The sequence below is a fragment of the Parasteatoda tepidariorum genome, chromosome 11 (genome assembly GCF_982258835.1).
Source record: "Parasteatoda tepidariorum strain Cologne lab strain chromosome 11, Ptep-v5.0, whole genome shotgun sequence".
NCBI classification, from domain to species: domain Eukaryota; kingdom Metazoa; phylum Arthropoda; class Arachnida; order Araneae; family Theridiidae; genus Parasteatoda; species Parasteatoda tepidariorum.
The window spans coordinates 81163566-81178624 of NC_141765.1; the positions used below are offsets into that span (position 1 = coordinate 81163566).

The 15059-nt window shown below is 26.8% G+C and overlaps 1 protein-coding gene across 2 annotated transcripts in view; it reads right to left on the reverse strand.

Moving 5' to 3' along the window:
- Window positions 1–9459: 9459 nt before the first annotated feature.
- The window catches only part of LOC107446301 (terminal nucleotidyltransferase 4B), a 36360-nt gene continuing 30760 nt past the window's right edge, over window positions 9460–15059 (reverse strand). Inside the window, exons 8-11 of one of the 2 annotated variants that reach the window (XM_016060913.4) lie at window positions 14363–14483; window positions 12141–12278; window positions 11822–11891; window positions 9460–9531 (exon numbers count right to left, since the gene is read on the reverse strand). In XM_016060913.4, coding sequence (XP_015916399.1) covers window positions 9463–9531; window positions 11822–11891; window positions 12141–12278; window positions 14363–14483 — 398 coding nt within the window. In that variant the 3' untranslated portion in view covers window positions 9460–9462. The remainder of the gene's footprint in view (window positions 9532–11821; window positions 11892–12140; window positions 12279–14362; window positions 14484–15059) is intronic. The other variant, XM_043045443.3, reaches the window with a different exon arrangement.

Below are 15059 nucleotides of genomic sequence, written 5' to 3' on the forward strand. Positions count from 1 at the left end.
TATATATATATATAACACAAGAAAGAGACAAAGAGGCAAAAAAGAATAACGAAGAAAATAAAGAAAAATGGGTTTTATTTACTGCGCATGAGCTGCAAGTACATAAGAACCAAGGCCATAGCCAGGATATTTTTTCGGGGGGGGGGGGGATATGGTAAGAAGCAAGGACAGTTGCAGACATGCAAAGTAGGGGGAAAATATTGTAACAAATATTGTTTATTCTGTTGTTTGCAAAAGTTACACTAGTAATTAAAAAAATATTACGTAATACTTATTTTTTGATTAATATTACATAATAATTATAATCAATTTGTAAACAAAGTTTACAAAGACATGCGATGGGGATTTGAAGAAAATTTTTCGATTACTTTTTTAGGACAAACCAGAATATCCCGAAATATGCTTAATAAAGTTAGTTAAAAAAAGGTTTGATTCGACAGTTTTTGTTCTTCATTTTACTGAGAGGCTCAAAGAAAGACTAAAAAGTTTGAATCCCAGAATTTCGGGGGGGGGGGATTAGTCCCGACGGTCCTCCCCTGGCTACGGGCCTGCATAGAACCAATAAAATAAGTTAAAAAGAAAAAAGAAAGCAAGGAAAAAACAATACATTTTTAAAGAGAAGAAGAAAAATAATTAATAAAAAAAATGTTTTAAAAATAGTTAAAAATTTGGAAAAAAAATTAAAAAGCCGAAATACAAAATAAGGAAAAGGTATAATCTCGTAAGCTCCCACGATTATATCTGGAAAAAAAAAATGCTTTCTAATACTGTATTAATCTAGCCAAAGCAAAATGTATCAAGCGAAAGCAAAATATATCAATACAATATTGTATTAATATATTTTGTAATACAATATTGTATTAATATATTTTGTAATACAATATTGTATTAATATATTTTGTAATACAATATTGTATTAATTATTTTGTAATACAATATTGTATTGATATATTTTGCTTTGGCGATATTAATACAATATTAGAAAGCACTCTTTTTGTGGATATAATTGTGTGATCTGAGGACGAGGTTATATATTTTCCTTATTTTGTTTTATTGCTTTGTGGTTTTTTTCAAAAATTTTTAACGTTGTTTAAAAACATTTTTTAGTAAGAATTTTTCTTCTGTATTATATTAAATATATTAGTTTTTTCCTTGTTTTCTTTATATTTTTCACTTATTTTATTGGTACTATATATATATATATATATTTTAGGTGATATTTAAGAGCTTTTCAAGATTTACAGAATTAGGCTGCCAGATATTATTATAGATTAGAATCAAAACATGTTTACTAGCATATGTTCCTTATTATGAACATATGGTTTAATTAATTTTTGCAAAATGTCGCTTAGAATGTTGAATTATTTCAATGAGTTTCAAAGTTTTCATTTAATTTTACTATTGCAGAGCTTTTTTTTCAATTAATTTCAAACTATTAACACAAATTTGAACTTGTCAATGACTTCATTTATCTTGGCTCAATCGCGAACGATTTACATATCGAAATAAAAACGACGCTGCTAATCGTTGCTTAACTAATTTTTATATTTCTACAATCGAAATTAGCGAAAAGGAGAACAAAAATTATGTTATAGGAAAGCATTATTAGACCAGTGCTCATATGGCTTGGGCTGTGACAAAATCATTCGAAAATGGATTTGCTATCTTCGAGAGAAAAGGGGTGTATCCCTTATTATCCAAGTATCTCCGTATCTAGAAGTAATTCTTCCCTCCTCTATAGTTAGGACAAAGTATATAGAATAGAGAAGAAGTGCAGCTCTTAGAATACGTAACTAACGCGGGGAACTGCTTGGTTTTGTATGCTATACCAGGAAAACAGCTTACTGGCTGAGCAAAATACTGGAAGATTTAACAGAGCATTATATGTACTAAGATCCAGTGCATGAGCGTAAGAAGTGAAGTGACTGTCAGGAGGTGCGTCACCGGTTGTCTAAATCTATGGTTGGTTAAGCTGTCTCCCGTCAACGGTCGTTTTATTCTTTCTTTCTATGTCAAAATATGTTAGCTGATTTAATCAATGATGTAAACGATTTTTCAAAAAAAAAATATTTATTAACAGTACAGTACCGTTTATTAATAGCGTGAAATGTAGAACAAACCAATAATAAATAAAAAGAGAACTTCTCCCCGTTCGTTGGGAGGGGAGGAGGGTGGAAACCCGTTTCAATAGACAGGGACAGTGATGACGTATTTCACCCCGCCTCCTTCCAAACGCGTTCCAAACAATTTTTCGGACGAACCATTTCAATGGCATTTCCTATGTGAATTTAAGACGGCAAGACTTTTAGTTAATTATTGAAATAAATAAATTTATATAGCGCTTCTAAGGGACATATTCCTAATTTATGTAGTTTTCATTATACGGGGTATTCAGTAGATTTTACGAGTTAAGTGCATTAAATGCTATAAAAAAGTTTCAAAATGGTTATCTTTAATTTTGATGTATAAAAATTTAAGCGTCAGTACTATTTTTAACTCTTGTTTCATGTTTATAATAATGCCTTATTTTATTTAGAATTTGTTACATATTCTTAACCTACATCTAATTTTTTTCTTTAGTTATGGAAAGGCATGCATTGTTTTAAAACGTTCAGAAATGAATTTTTAATCTATAATTAGATTGTATTTATCAATACTAATGTCTGTTTATTAAATTATACCTGATGATTAAATTTGTAGTTATTGTAAACTTTGTTTGCTTAAGATTTTCTGATTATTGCTGCTAATTCTCATAAGCTTTAGTTTTTAACTATTAAATAGGAATAAATTATGTCACTAACTTATTTAATATGTATACATATAGTTAAATCTGCACAGAGTTTTAGTTTAAACTCAGATTTATTTTGACTTGAGATTTTTTCTTGTTTGTATTTATCAGTTCTTAACAGTAGTTTTATGCATTAATTTTTTGAAAAAATTAAGATACCTTATTATTAAATAATTAATATTAGATTATTTCTTAACGTAACTAGTGTAGTGCTATGTTAAAGTGTAGTGTTATGTTAAAAGGGTCAATACTATGTATAGTTTCCAGAATTTTAATATATAGAATAGCTAAATTATTTTAGAATTTTAAATTTCTAATTTTCATTTTAAAATGTGAGAGGAACAATTTTTTTTAGGTGTTATATATGAATTTATCTTAAAATCTCAAATTCCTATTTTATTCGATAAGAAAGTGCAACATGAATTTTTTTAGAATTCTTTAAAACATGCTTATCCCATACATAAACTTTTATTTAACATTCATATTTATTAATCTATGTATTCACATAGGTGTTTAAATTTTACTTATTTAATAATATTAATTTCGCATGCATTTCAAATAAATATAATTCAAATTTTTAAGAAATTTTTTAATTTAGAAACTTAATTCTTTATTGTATGTATGCATATTTAGTTATACAGCTTTTATTTTGGCAAATGTTACTGTTATCACTTTTTATAGAATAAAATTTGTATTTGACAGTCTAAATCAAAATTTTTTAAATTTCCTTCATAGTAATATTCTATTTGTTGCAGTGAACGTAACATTCAAGTCATCCATATTTATTTCATAATTTGGTTGTAAATATGTTTTAAGACCTGTCAACTCGTTTGTTTACATAATTTTTTTTTTTTTTTTTTTTTACTTCCTATCATTTTAGTAAATTTACCAATTAATTTGAGCTATTTTAAAAACGTGTATCTAAAATGCTTTATAATTTTCACTAATTTATCTGACTTTATTCATGCTTCTTACTTAACTTTTTAATTTGTTTTAAAATTCTCATAATTATTTACAATTAATAAGTTGTCTCAATATTATAAAAAAAATTGATTTAATATAATATACATATTTTAAGAAAAATTAAACATAAATTAGAAATAACTTTTTCCAAATAATAAAATTCACAAATTTCCGATTTCCAGATTATAAATACAATTTATATGGTAAATATTAAATACAAATTCTCTCAATCATATATACAAAAAGTTTTCATAATCATTTGCAATTAATAAGCTATTCCAATTAATATCATAAAAAGAGATTAACGTAATATTAATATATGCAACACTTTTTCTTGCCATGTCAGTGGTTAAATTCGACTCTATATTAATATATTCAAAGATTTAGTTCACCCACTTTTAACTACATGAGAAACTCCATATTGTTTGCTCCGTTCAGAACTTTGTTTGGAACGAGGAGAGCTAGTGACGTCGTTGATGACGTAGGACTAACCCTGTCTATAATTTCTGCTGTGCCTCTAAGTATTGTTTTTTCCTTTATACCAAGGGACCTTATCAAACCTTGGTAGACTGGTTTACATTATGCCTGCCGAAGCTAGCCTGCTTCCCCTATGTATATTATTTGGTTAGGAGTCTGCCCAACTGTGCTAATCCATCTAACCTGTCATAACCCTTTTGTTCATATGGATTGATAATGAAGATTCGCTTATTGCTCATTGGTCCTATTTCGTAATTTCCTGGAGTCATTTCATTATATTTTGAAGCACTTATGCATCAATTTAATATATATAAAAATAATTAAGACAGAAAATTCTACTTAGTTTTTGCCTTAAAAAATCCTAAAATAAAAACGTGTTTCATTTATTTAGGTGCACAATAAAATACTTGTTTCATGGAAAGTTATAAAATTTTTATACTGCTTTGCTTAAATACTATAATTTCCGGACAGGGTACTGGTCGGATAATAAATCCAAATTTTATCGGGTACCCGAAACTAGCTAGTACAATTTTTTTCAAGTTCCGGGCACCTGCCGGGTAAACGATTGTATTTTCACCGGGTGCCCGAAACCAGGGGGTAATGAGAAAAGAAGGACTGGTTCATTCCTTACTCAAAGCTAAAGCTACGATTCCCCACCTCATGACGTCACGTCGCACACAGATCTCGAAAATCACAACTAAAAGATATGAAAACTTTGCTGTTTATACTTTCGCTGTAAGAAATTAGTTGAATGTTCGACACTTTTCTGATAATAGCTATCAAACATTACACTGCTAACAAATTATTCCTGTTCAAAAATATAGTGTTCATACATTTCCATACAGTATTAATAAATAACATTTTAAAGTTAGAAAAATTTCTCAATGATTGTCATCGTTTTCTTATTTCAGTTTCTAACTTTTGCTGTTAAATAAAAGAAAGCATATCAAGGCACTTTTATAGTTACACATTGTTTGATAGCAATAGTTTATTAATTGGGATGTCTAATTTATATATATATATATATAATTGTATACATTATTACTAAGAAACAAAAACCTTAAATGCAAATTACTAAAAAAATAATCTTTGAGCACATAATAATGAAAATATTGCCCACATGAATCTAAAATTAAGGAGTTATAATTAAAAAGCATAAATATTTTGAATAATGACATTAAAAAATACATTCATCATGGAATTGGAAGAATTTTCCCTTCTATTTTTTAAGTTCAGGATTTTCTTTTCTTTGTATATTTCATTTTCTGTTCTAGTTGTTCTAAGTATCGATTTCAACGATTAAAAAAAAGTTCTTAAGCAGTCTAAACTAAAAACAATGCTTTTTATTCACAGATATTCATCAAACATTTTATAATTCATTTGATGTCACCTTCTGGAGTTAAAACATGGAAAATTACTCTTTCTCATTTTGTGTTGTATAATATTTCTTGCTAGCTATATTTGACTACTACTGTTAAATCTTTGCAATCAGATGAGAAGAAAACTTCCTCAAAATAAAGGAAGTATTGAAACTATTTTTAAAGAGAAAAGTTGATGCTGCTCCGCCGTGACGTTACCAACCGAAATCAGAAGCTCGGAGCGACCTCTGCAAAGGAGTGGCCTTCTATTCATTTTTTAACCGAACTTAGGTTTCTAGTCGACCTTACCTTCCGGTGGGAAAACATTTATTAAAAAGCCTCTCAGTTCTCACAATAAATCAAGCTCTGAGTCTTTTCAGAGAAAAAAAATCTGGAACTTAAATACTTTTTTGTTTTTTTTTGCAGCGTAAAAAAGTTGATATTTGTCTTAAGCATTCTTACATTTTACACATTCGGCAAATTTTCCTAAGGGATCCTTCATTCTTGCATTCTTCCGTATCAGTAAAGCCTACGCTTATTATCAAAGCCCCATCCATACTTACTAAAAAAAGTTGTTTATTGCACTGAACAATTAAAATTATTTTATAAGGACTACCATTTAGAAATTCACTTAATAAATTAATTGATTTGGTATAAAAGGTCAGAGATCCTAACTCTTTCGTCCAGTAGTTTTAGGAATAGCTTATAATAATTAGTTCCTACCTTAAAATTAAAGCAGAGTTAATTCTATAATCAGAAAAAATAAATGATTTAAATTTTTTTAAAAATTAAATTGAAGGAATGAATAAGGAAAATGGTTATTAATTAAATCTGTTTTAAATTTACCAGTCTCTTTTAAAATGTCTTTAAAATTGGAATTATTCCTGTAAAACCTAAAAATCTGATTTGTAATAAAACATGGAAAAAACCTTATTGACTAAGTTAGAATTAAAATCTATACTCCTTTTAATTGGAAAGTTAAAATCATTTCTTTTATCAAAAAGTTTAAAGGTAATTTTTCTACCTTCATTAATTTTAAGAGTTAAATCTAGAAAATTTACTGAAAAATTTAAAATATTAGTTTTGTTAAGAATTAATTGCTAAAATGGATAAATTTGCTAAGCTAAAATTTCAAAATCATCAAAATTAATAACCAAAGGATCATTAATAAATCAGAGAAAGAAGAAATTTGTAGGAAGTTTAAGATTATCAAATGATTCAACGACATTCTTAGGGAAAATATTGCAAACATAAATACTAAAATTATATTCCATGGGGATACCATTGATTTGTATAAGACAGTCAATAAATAGAATATAGTTGTTGTTCAGGTTGATATGAAAGATAAATTTCCAGCTCTCTTCATGAATAATATCATTAAGATTAAAAAGGCAATGATACTGAGGAAGGCATCAAGAATTTTATTACCTTAAAGGGAAGTATATAAGTTTTCAAATCAGAACATTACATATATATGTTACCAGAACAAGGCCGGGGCTCATCGAAGAATTTATGCCTTCATCATCAGTAAGATGTTAGTTCCCTGAAGCTCTTTTTTTTCAGTTTGGCATTATTGCTGTAAACACACATTCTGGTATTTTCGCTAATAAATTTTTAGCAAAGCCCTGAACTCTATATTTCCTTTAGACTAACAACATTCATGTGTGTAACGAATCCATTTCTAGTCTTTCCACCTATCGATCGACATTGGAATTTTTTTTCCCTTTGCCAAGCAAAATTCCATTGCCTCACTATTGTCTTGCAAAAACATCAGGTCATTCTGATGAGTAGTTTTAAAATTATCGATTTTTAAAATCATAACCTAAATTATAAACACCCTATACCTTAAAATAGTTACTTTTTTTGTTTTGTACTTTTCAAAATCAAAACTCGTTACTTTCTCGTTTACTATTTACTCATTACTTTCGTCTAAAGTACTTGTACTTAACTTGTTACATTTTAAAAGTAATGTTCCCGTGTATTTACGTACCTTAGATATAGTTATCCTAACATGCAGTTAGACAATTTTCAAATTAATATAATATCAAAACAAATAACCACAAAAATATCACTTCTTGCAACAATAACAATTGCGAGAAATCATGTTCAAACAGGAAACTACAATTAAAATTAAAACTTTTATTTAGAAGGAGATACTTCCTTGGTTACAAAAAGCATCAAGATTGCATTATTTATTGATTCTGTATAAAGGAGTTACAAAATGGTATCACAAAGTTGCCCCTCTTTTGTAATACATGTTACAATTTAAGGTAAGCAACACTGGGATTAAATTCATTTATATAAAAAATAAATAAAAACATTCACAATATTCTATGTTTAAAACCATATTAAGAATTTTAGTAAAACAAAATGCTCATAGTTCTTTTTAGTAAATTAGTCTGTTTTATTGACCCTAAATTGCTATAATAGTAGGGGTCGTTTTGAACTCTGGCAACATGCCAGGAAATGATTTTTTTCCCAATCTTTTTATGAGACAGGTGAAGACAGATTAAGAATCATGCCTGTCAACTTTTGCTCCTTCCAAGCAAGCATGGTTTTACCAAGTGGTAAAGAAATTAAAATTGAAAAAATAAATTGTAGGCAAAAATCTTGGCATATTTTACCAGAGCCTAAGAACACCATTAAGCTACTATCATGCATTTATATACATGTTTAATACATTCATTTGTTGCGGTAATTAAAATTAATATAATAAATTAATAATTAAAATAAATTAACTTCTTTAATTCAAGAATTAAACAGAAAAACACAGGCCATACTATCACTTCAAATATAAAAATAAAATCATCTGGAAAAATCCAGAAGAATTGGCAGCTATGCAATAAAAATATAAATAAACACAGATCCATATAATAAATACAAACACACACAAAAAATATAATAATAACACAATGAAAACTTAAATATAACAAAAATAAAACTTTCTACACCATATAGTACATCTTTTAAGTTAGTACCATTGTAGTGAGAAATCTAAAGTATATTATCTGCATTAATTTAAAACACTTCGTCTGCAGTAGCATCGTTAAGTTTTAAATTTAATTTTATAATAAAGGTGGTAGAGAAAAACAAATAATATTAGCAAAATTTTATAAATTGCTAAAAAATTCTTTTTTAGCATTTATAAATTCATTGATCGACTTATGCATCCAAGAAATGTGAAACTCATTATTTTGAAGCAAAAATTAAGGGGTAGATTAAGTAAATTTAGACTGTGTTGAAAGACTGTGTTTTGAGAAGGCTTATCATAACCATCTGAGCCTCAATGCAATAGACACTAAAACTTTATAACAATACCATTTATATAATTTAAAAACACATTTTTTTTTGCCTAGTTTGTCACAGCCTTCTTGTCTTAAACATTATTTATACAATTCAAGAAATTAAGAACAATTTCAAGAAAATGTTCTTAAACATGCACACCGATAAGATAAGAGGAAAAAAAATATTTCTTAGAAATTTCTCAGTGATGTTCTGTCTTGTTAACGTACTTGAACGTTACATAAGAAAAGTACTTAGTCCATAGAGTCAATTAAAAAAAATGTAAGTGAAATTTCCTTGATAATAATCTTCAATAAAAAAAAGAATATAAGAACTGCAATACCTTTGCTACTAGTAGTTTTAGTAATTGGTAAATATGCAAAGGACTGTATCACAATATATTTATAATATAAAATATATATAAAATGCATTTGAAATTCTGTTGTACAGGATAAAAAGTAAAATTGTAGTAGTAGCTAAAACAAGAAAATATCCACTACTATTAATTCTGATTTTTTTCATCACTTTTTAAAGATTTTTATGTCTTCACCATTCAATTAGAGACATTAAGGATTTCTTTGCAAATCAGTGTTTTCACTTGATAGTTTCTAAGTCAGAGGTAACAGTTTCAGAACTCTTTACAAATATATCAACATCTGAATCCTGAAATAAAAGTTAATATTGATGAGTCTTACAAAACAAATTATAATAAAATATTATTGGGATAAATATACTTTATTTACAGACTTTGATTTGAAAATTGAAGAAATAGAGTTCATTGCATTTAACACTATATCACAATAATTTCTGGTAGATACGACGCCCCCGTGAAAAAAAATTGCTACAATTTTCAATTATCATATAGGCTGCATTTCCTTTTTTTATTCAGTACCATACAATAAAGTATTAAATGTTATTATAATTCATATTGATAAGAAGTCACACACTTTTAATTATATTGATAAGTACTACACTATGCAAAATAAAAAACCAAAATAGTGAACAGATTTCACTTTAAAATAGTGACAAATGCTTAATAATCAAAATTTCATTAACGTTCACGAAATTTTATGAGAATAATAAAATGCCAAATATTGATTTAAAACTTTAATTCGAATGAATTTTTTTTTATACATTTTAAGTTTGAAATATTTGTGCTTCATATTATCATACTTTCCAGATCATTGAATGTCAAATTTTTGGGTAGTGTCACAAATTTAATTGCATTCTTAACTTAGAATTAAAAGTCTTAAAAAGCAGCAAATGTTATCATTTTTGCATGAAACTAACTTTGTATATGCAAATTTTTAATTTGTGCTAAAAAATTGTTCAAATTTTTCTTAAAAAGTTCTTGAGATATGGTGAAATATGCAAAAAGTAATATTAAGATTAAAAATTAATGTCATATTTCCCAGATTGCAGCTTCTCCTCATATTTTAGGGGTCTAAAATCTGAAAAATAAAAAATTTTTATTCAGAGAAAGTAAGTTTTTGTGCCGGATTTCATAACTTAGAATATCGCCTGCACAAATTAATTACAATATTTGAGGTATATATAATATTTGTGCTCGTGATAGGAATTTTTAGTTCATTTGTAAATCAGCATTCCTTTCACTTTTTTTAGATGAATTCTAAAAAAAGTGAAAGTAAATTCATTCCATTGAAAGTGAAATTGGAAGCATTAAAAAGACTGGATAATGGGGAACGTTATAAAAGCTGCAGCTGAATACTGAATAAAAACACAGTCCATCACTACTTTTACACAGATAGATAACCAAACATGTTGGAAAAAAATATATATGTTATTAAAAAGCCTCTTACTTTACATTTCAATTCTAAACAGTAATACTGCAACAAGCATTTAAAATATATATGGACAATTTCAGAAAAATTGTTGTTTTTAGAGAAAATATTAAAAAAAAAAAATGAGCATAAATTTTTACATGGAATCTATATAAGGAATAAATTATTGTTTTAAACCCTTGATTACGGCTTGTAAGGAAATTCTTGGTTTCCAACTCAGTCCATAGCAAAGTGATAAAACAAGAAAACAAATTTTATTTGAATTTGAGCATTTAGATAATATTTTTCAACATTTCTGGAAAATCTTTTTGGAAATGGCTAAAAATGACACTTTTTGGAAAATAAATATCTGACTTTTTTAAATATCTTTTTTAAGAAAAACACTTGTCTTTACTTGTAGTAAATTTTTATCAATTTCAACATTATATTTTGATACTTTTAATTTTTAGCTTGTTTCAAACCTAACTATTTTGGTACTTAATTACTTAGATCCAAACAAAAAGACTGCAATTTTAAATAGTAAATAATTATTGCCAATTTTCAACTATTATTTGGAGTGAAAGAAGTTGGAAAAAGAATAACAGAAAATTATTTCAAGAATTTGGACCAAGAAAATTTTGAGGTGGGACATGCAATCGTACTGACTTTTGTGGCTACAATCTGAGCATTTAGAATGAATTCATTAAATTTCTTTTACACCTTTTGGAATATTTTTCTTCTATAGCATATTATCCCTTGCATCGAAGTAAACATTTAATTAAAAAGATTACATCGAAAACTAAGTGCTACTTTTGAATTTTAATGTCAATTTACTTAAAAATAAAGAGATCACATTCATGTATCAAATTGTAGAATAAATACTGTTAAAACTATGAGTTTGTTGATATGGAACTTTGTAGGCATTGCTAGTTTAGTAAGGTTTTTTCCCACCTGGATATTTATAATCAAGAAGAGGTGAAGAGATAGTAATTTTATTTTAAGAATTACCAGAGCACTATTAAATTTATACATATGTTGCAGTTTTTAGTTACGAATAGAAAACTTTGCCTTTGGTTCATTTTTTGTTAAGGTATGTTAAAAAGTATGTGCAAAATATATATTTTGATAGAAAAATGACTAAGAACTATAAAAATAAAATTGAAGTGACTTACAGTATCACTTGCCATACTAGAAGCAGAGGAGATACAAGAAGAATCACTTTCTCGTGTGGATTTCCAAGTTCTAAAACAAATAATCATTTCATCGATGATTTAAAGATAAAAACTCTTTTGATACAATTATAATAGAGTAAAATATTGTGAAAGAAGGGTTGAAAACACACTTAAGCGTGGAGGAAATGCTACATTTGAAAAAGTTGAAGTTATACACGTAAAAATTCAATGCTGAAATTATGTAAAAGGCATAAATTAAATAAAATTTGTATGTTTATCAAACCATGCTAGTAGCAAAAAAAAATAGGCTATTACTTACGGGGTATCTTTCAATTTGTTTGAAATGTTCGACTCAGAATCTTGCAAAATAGAAATCGAACTCACAGGAAATGTTTTGCTAATCCAATTTCTGTAAGCAATTACTTCATCAGTTATTTGGATAATGCGCCCCAAAATACTGGAAAATAAATATAAAACTGCTAAATAACATAAGAAAATCAATTTTTTATTAATATATAAACACAGACTCAAATTTGTATAAAAAACTTCATTATTATTTTTTCTCAGAAAAAAAAAATGAAGTATAAAAAATGAAACCTAACGATTTAAATTTTAACAATTTAAAGTTCTGACTAACTTTTTGATTTTAGCGTAATAAAACAACTATTTTTAAGTAAACACACTTTTTCTTCTTTAGTAACTGCAGTAATTTTGAAAACAAAGTCATAATAGCTAAGTCAAGAGAGAAGTAGAATGTTTGGTTCCTTTAATGTTATTATTTAAAAAAATTTATATTACCTTAAGAACTAATTACACATGCAGTTTATGCATGTGGTTTAAAAAATTGAAGGCAGAATGCGAAAAAAAAAAAGGCAGACCATCCTGAACAACTTTTGTAATTTTACATGGTAAAAAACAAAATCTGAGCAAAATCGGTTGAATAAGAGAAATCAAATTTTAAAAAAGTCCAGATATTTAAAACTAGATTTCTCAGGAACTATTCAACTGATTTTGCTCAAATTTTGTATTTTGTCTCTCAAAATTATATTCGTTAACATGATGCAAAACTTTGTATACCGTAAAATTCAAATATTTGTTGACTATTATTTAATAAAATAATAAACATTTGCTAAAATTTATTTTTTGTATGAAATTATCTTTGAATAAACGAATTTTATAACTGTATTCACAAATGTTTCAATTTGCGTAAAAAGTTCTTGACACATGGCGGAATATGCAAAAAGCTAAATTAACATTAAGGGGTCCAAACTTTGAATCGCTATGGGGACCATATTTACCCAGATTGCAGACATATTTTTGAGGTCAAAAATTCAAAAATTTATTAAATTATTTTAAAACTTAAAAAAATAAGTAGCACTGGCTCCTCATAATAATTTTTCAAAGCAATCTGTTACTAGTAATTAATTTTAAGCTAATTAAAATTTTTAAAAGCATATCAAGTAAAGCATTTTGAAACTTAAAAATTGTATGAAACTATTCTTTAAAATGGGAAAATCAGATAAATAAAAGATGACTCAGACAAAAAAATGGTAGAATATAAATCCAGTTAGACAAAAATACAATTAGTTTGAAAATTTTATGAAATTTTCCTAAAATAATTGTTAATACATAGACTTTACTGCTCTAGGAAAATGTTTAGTTACGTTCACAACAATTTTCACACGGCATATTTTCTGCTTTCAAAATACATTTCAAGGATTTATTTGACAAAGAACTTCAAAATTGTGTTCTAATTCTTTTCACATTTTATATATACCACACTGTAATGCTGAATATTTAAAAAAAAAAGTGTTCAATATACCTTTTTATACTAGGCATTACTATGTGGTATACATAGCATGCTAAGCAGATATTTAATCATATTTCAGAAGCCCATTTCTTCAGCTTATTTAAAAATTACTAGAATTACTTCAGCTGGCAAATTACTTATTTGTAACACACAATTGATATAGTTTGTTTCTTCTTTTATTTATTTTGTTATCCAAAATAATCATTGAGAGATTTTACTGTAAATAGAAATATATGTCAGCAAAATATTTTGTTAGAAAACTTTTAAAATCAGTAACTTGTGCACATAACAATGGATCATTAAAGGAGGGGATATAAAAATATAAATAACAATATAATATTTATTTATGTTTAAATAAAATTAAAAATATGATTTTTTCCTAACATAACATATAATGATCAGTTTAGCCATGCAGTACAAATAGTTCTTTATCTTGAGGGTCTCAAACTGAATTACAAAAGTTATCAATATTGAAAAAGTAAAAAAAAGAGGTTTGGAAAATTGAGGTTTCAGTGCATTTATGGTCATAAAAATGCTGTCCCTGAAAAAATAGTCTCAAAATGTGACTTTGTTTTCTAAAAAAAAGAAAAGAAAAGAAAATAATATTTATGTAGCCCTCTCTGAAAAAACATAGTTTATTCTTAAGATTTTCAGGGTCATTTTTTAAAAAGGTTCCGCTAATCTTGCTCCTATTGCCTATAAAATAATTCAATATATGTCGAAAATTTTACCTTTTTTTGTTATCAGGAGTAAAGTTGCTTGGACGGACAGCTTCACTAAGTATTTTATAAGCATATTCAAACGCCAGTTTCACATTAAGTGCTCCATAAGAACTTCTGCCTATATCATTACCTGAAATTATTAAAATATGGCGTAAGTTTAACTATGCTTAATACTTAAAATCTTTAAATAGGTAAAAAATTTATGACAATTAAAAAATTTATTCTCTTAAAACTTAAACATATTTTGCCTGAAAATATTAAATAGCTATTTTTAGCACTGGGTTTTAGCTCAGGGACATTAGTTTTAAGGGATCTCCATAAGAAAGGAACAGTCTGATAATAAAAATTAATAAACAAATTAACTAGAAATTTAAGCAAGGAAAAGTTAAAAAATTACTTTCATCAACCAAAGAAATGTACATAAAAATGTGTTCACACAGCTTATATACCACATTTTCATTTTATATAGAGTAGATGCGTTTTTCCAACTTAAAAATTAACCAAAAAAGAAGCACCATATTGTTGAATTAAAATGGAGAACTTTATTTTGGAAAAACATAAGTAATTGGATTTAAAATTTATGTACTTCTAACATTTTTGTATAAAACTCATTTGTTCCGACATAACATAGCAGTTAAAAAAATACTGAAATTAGTATAATAATGTACAACTTCAGAAACATGTAATCAGGGCTTCACTCAAAAGC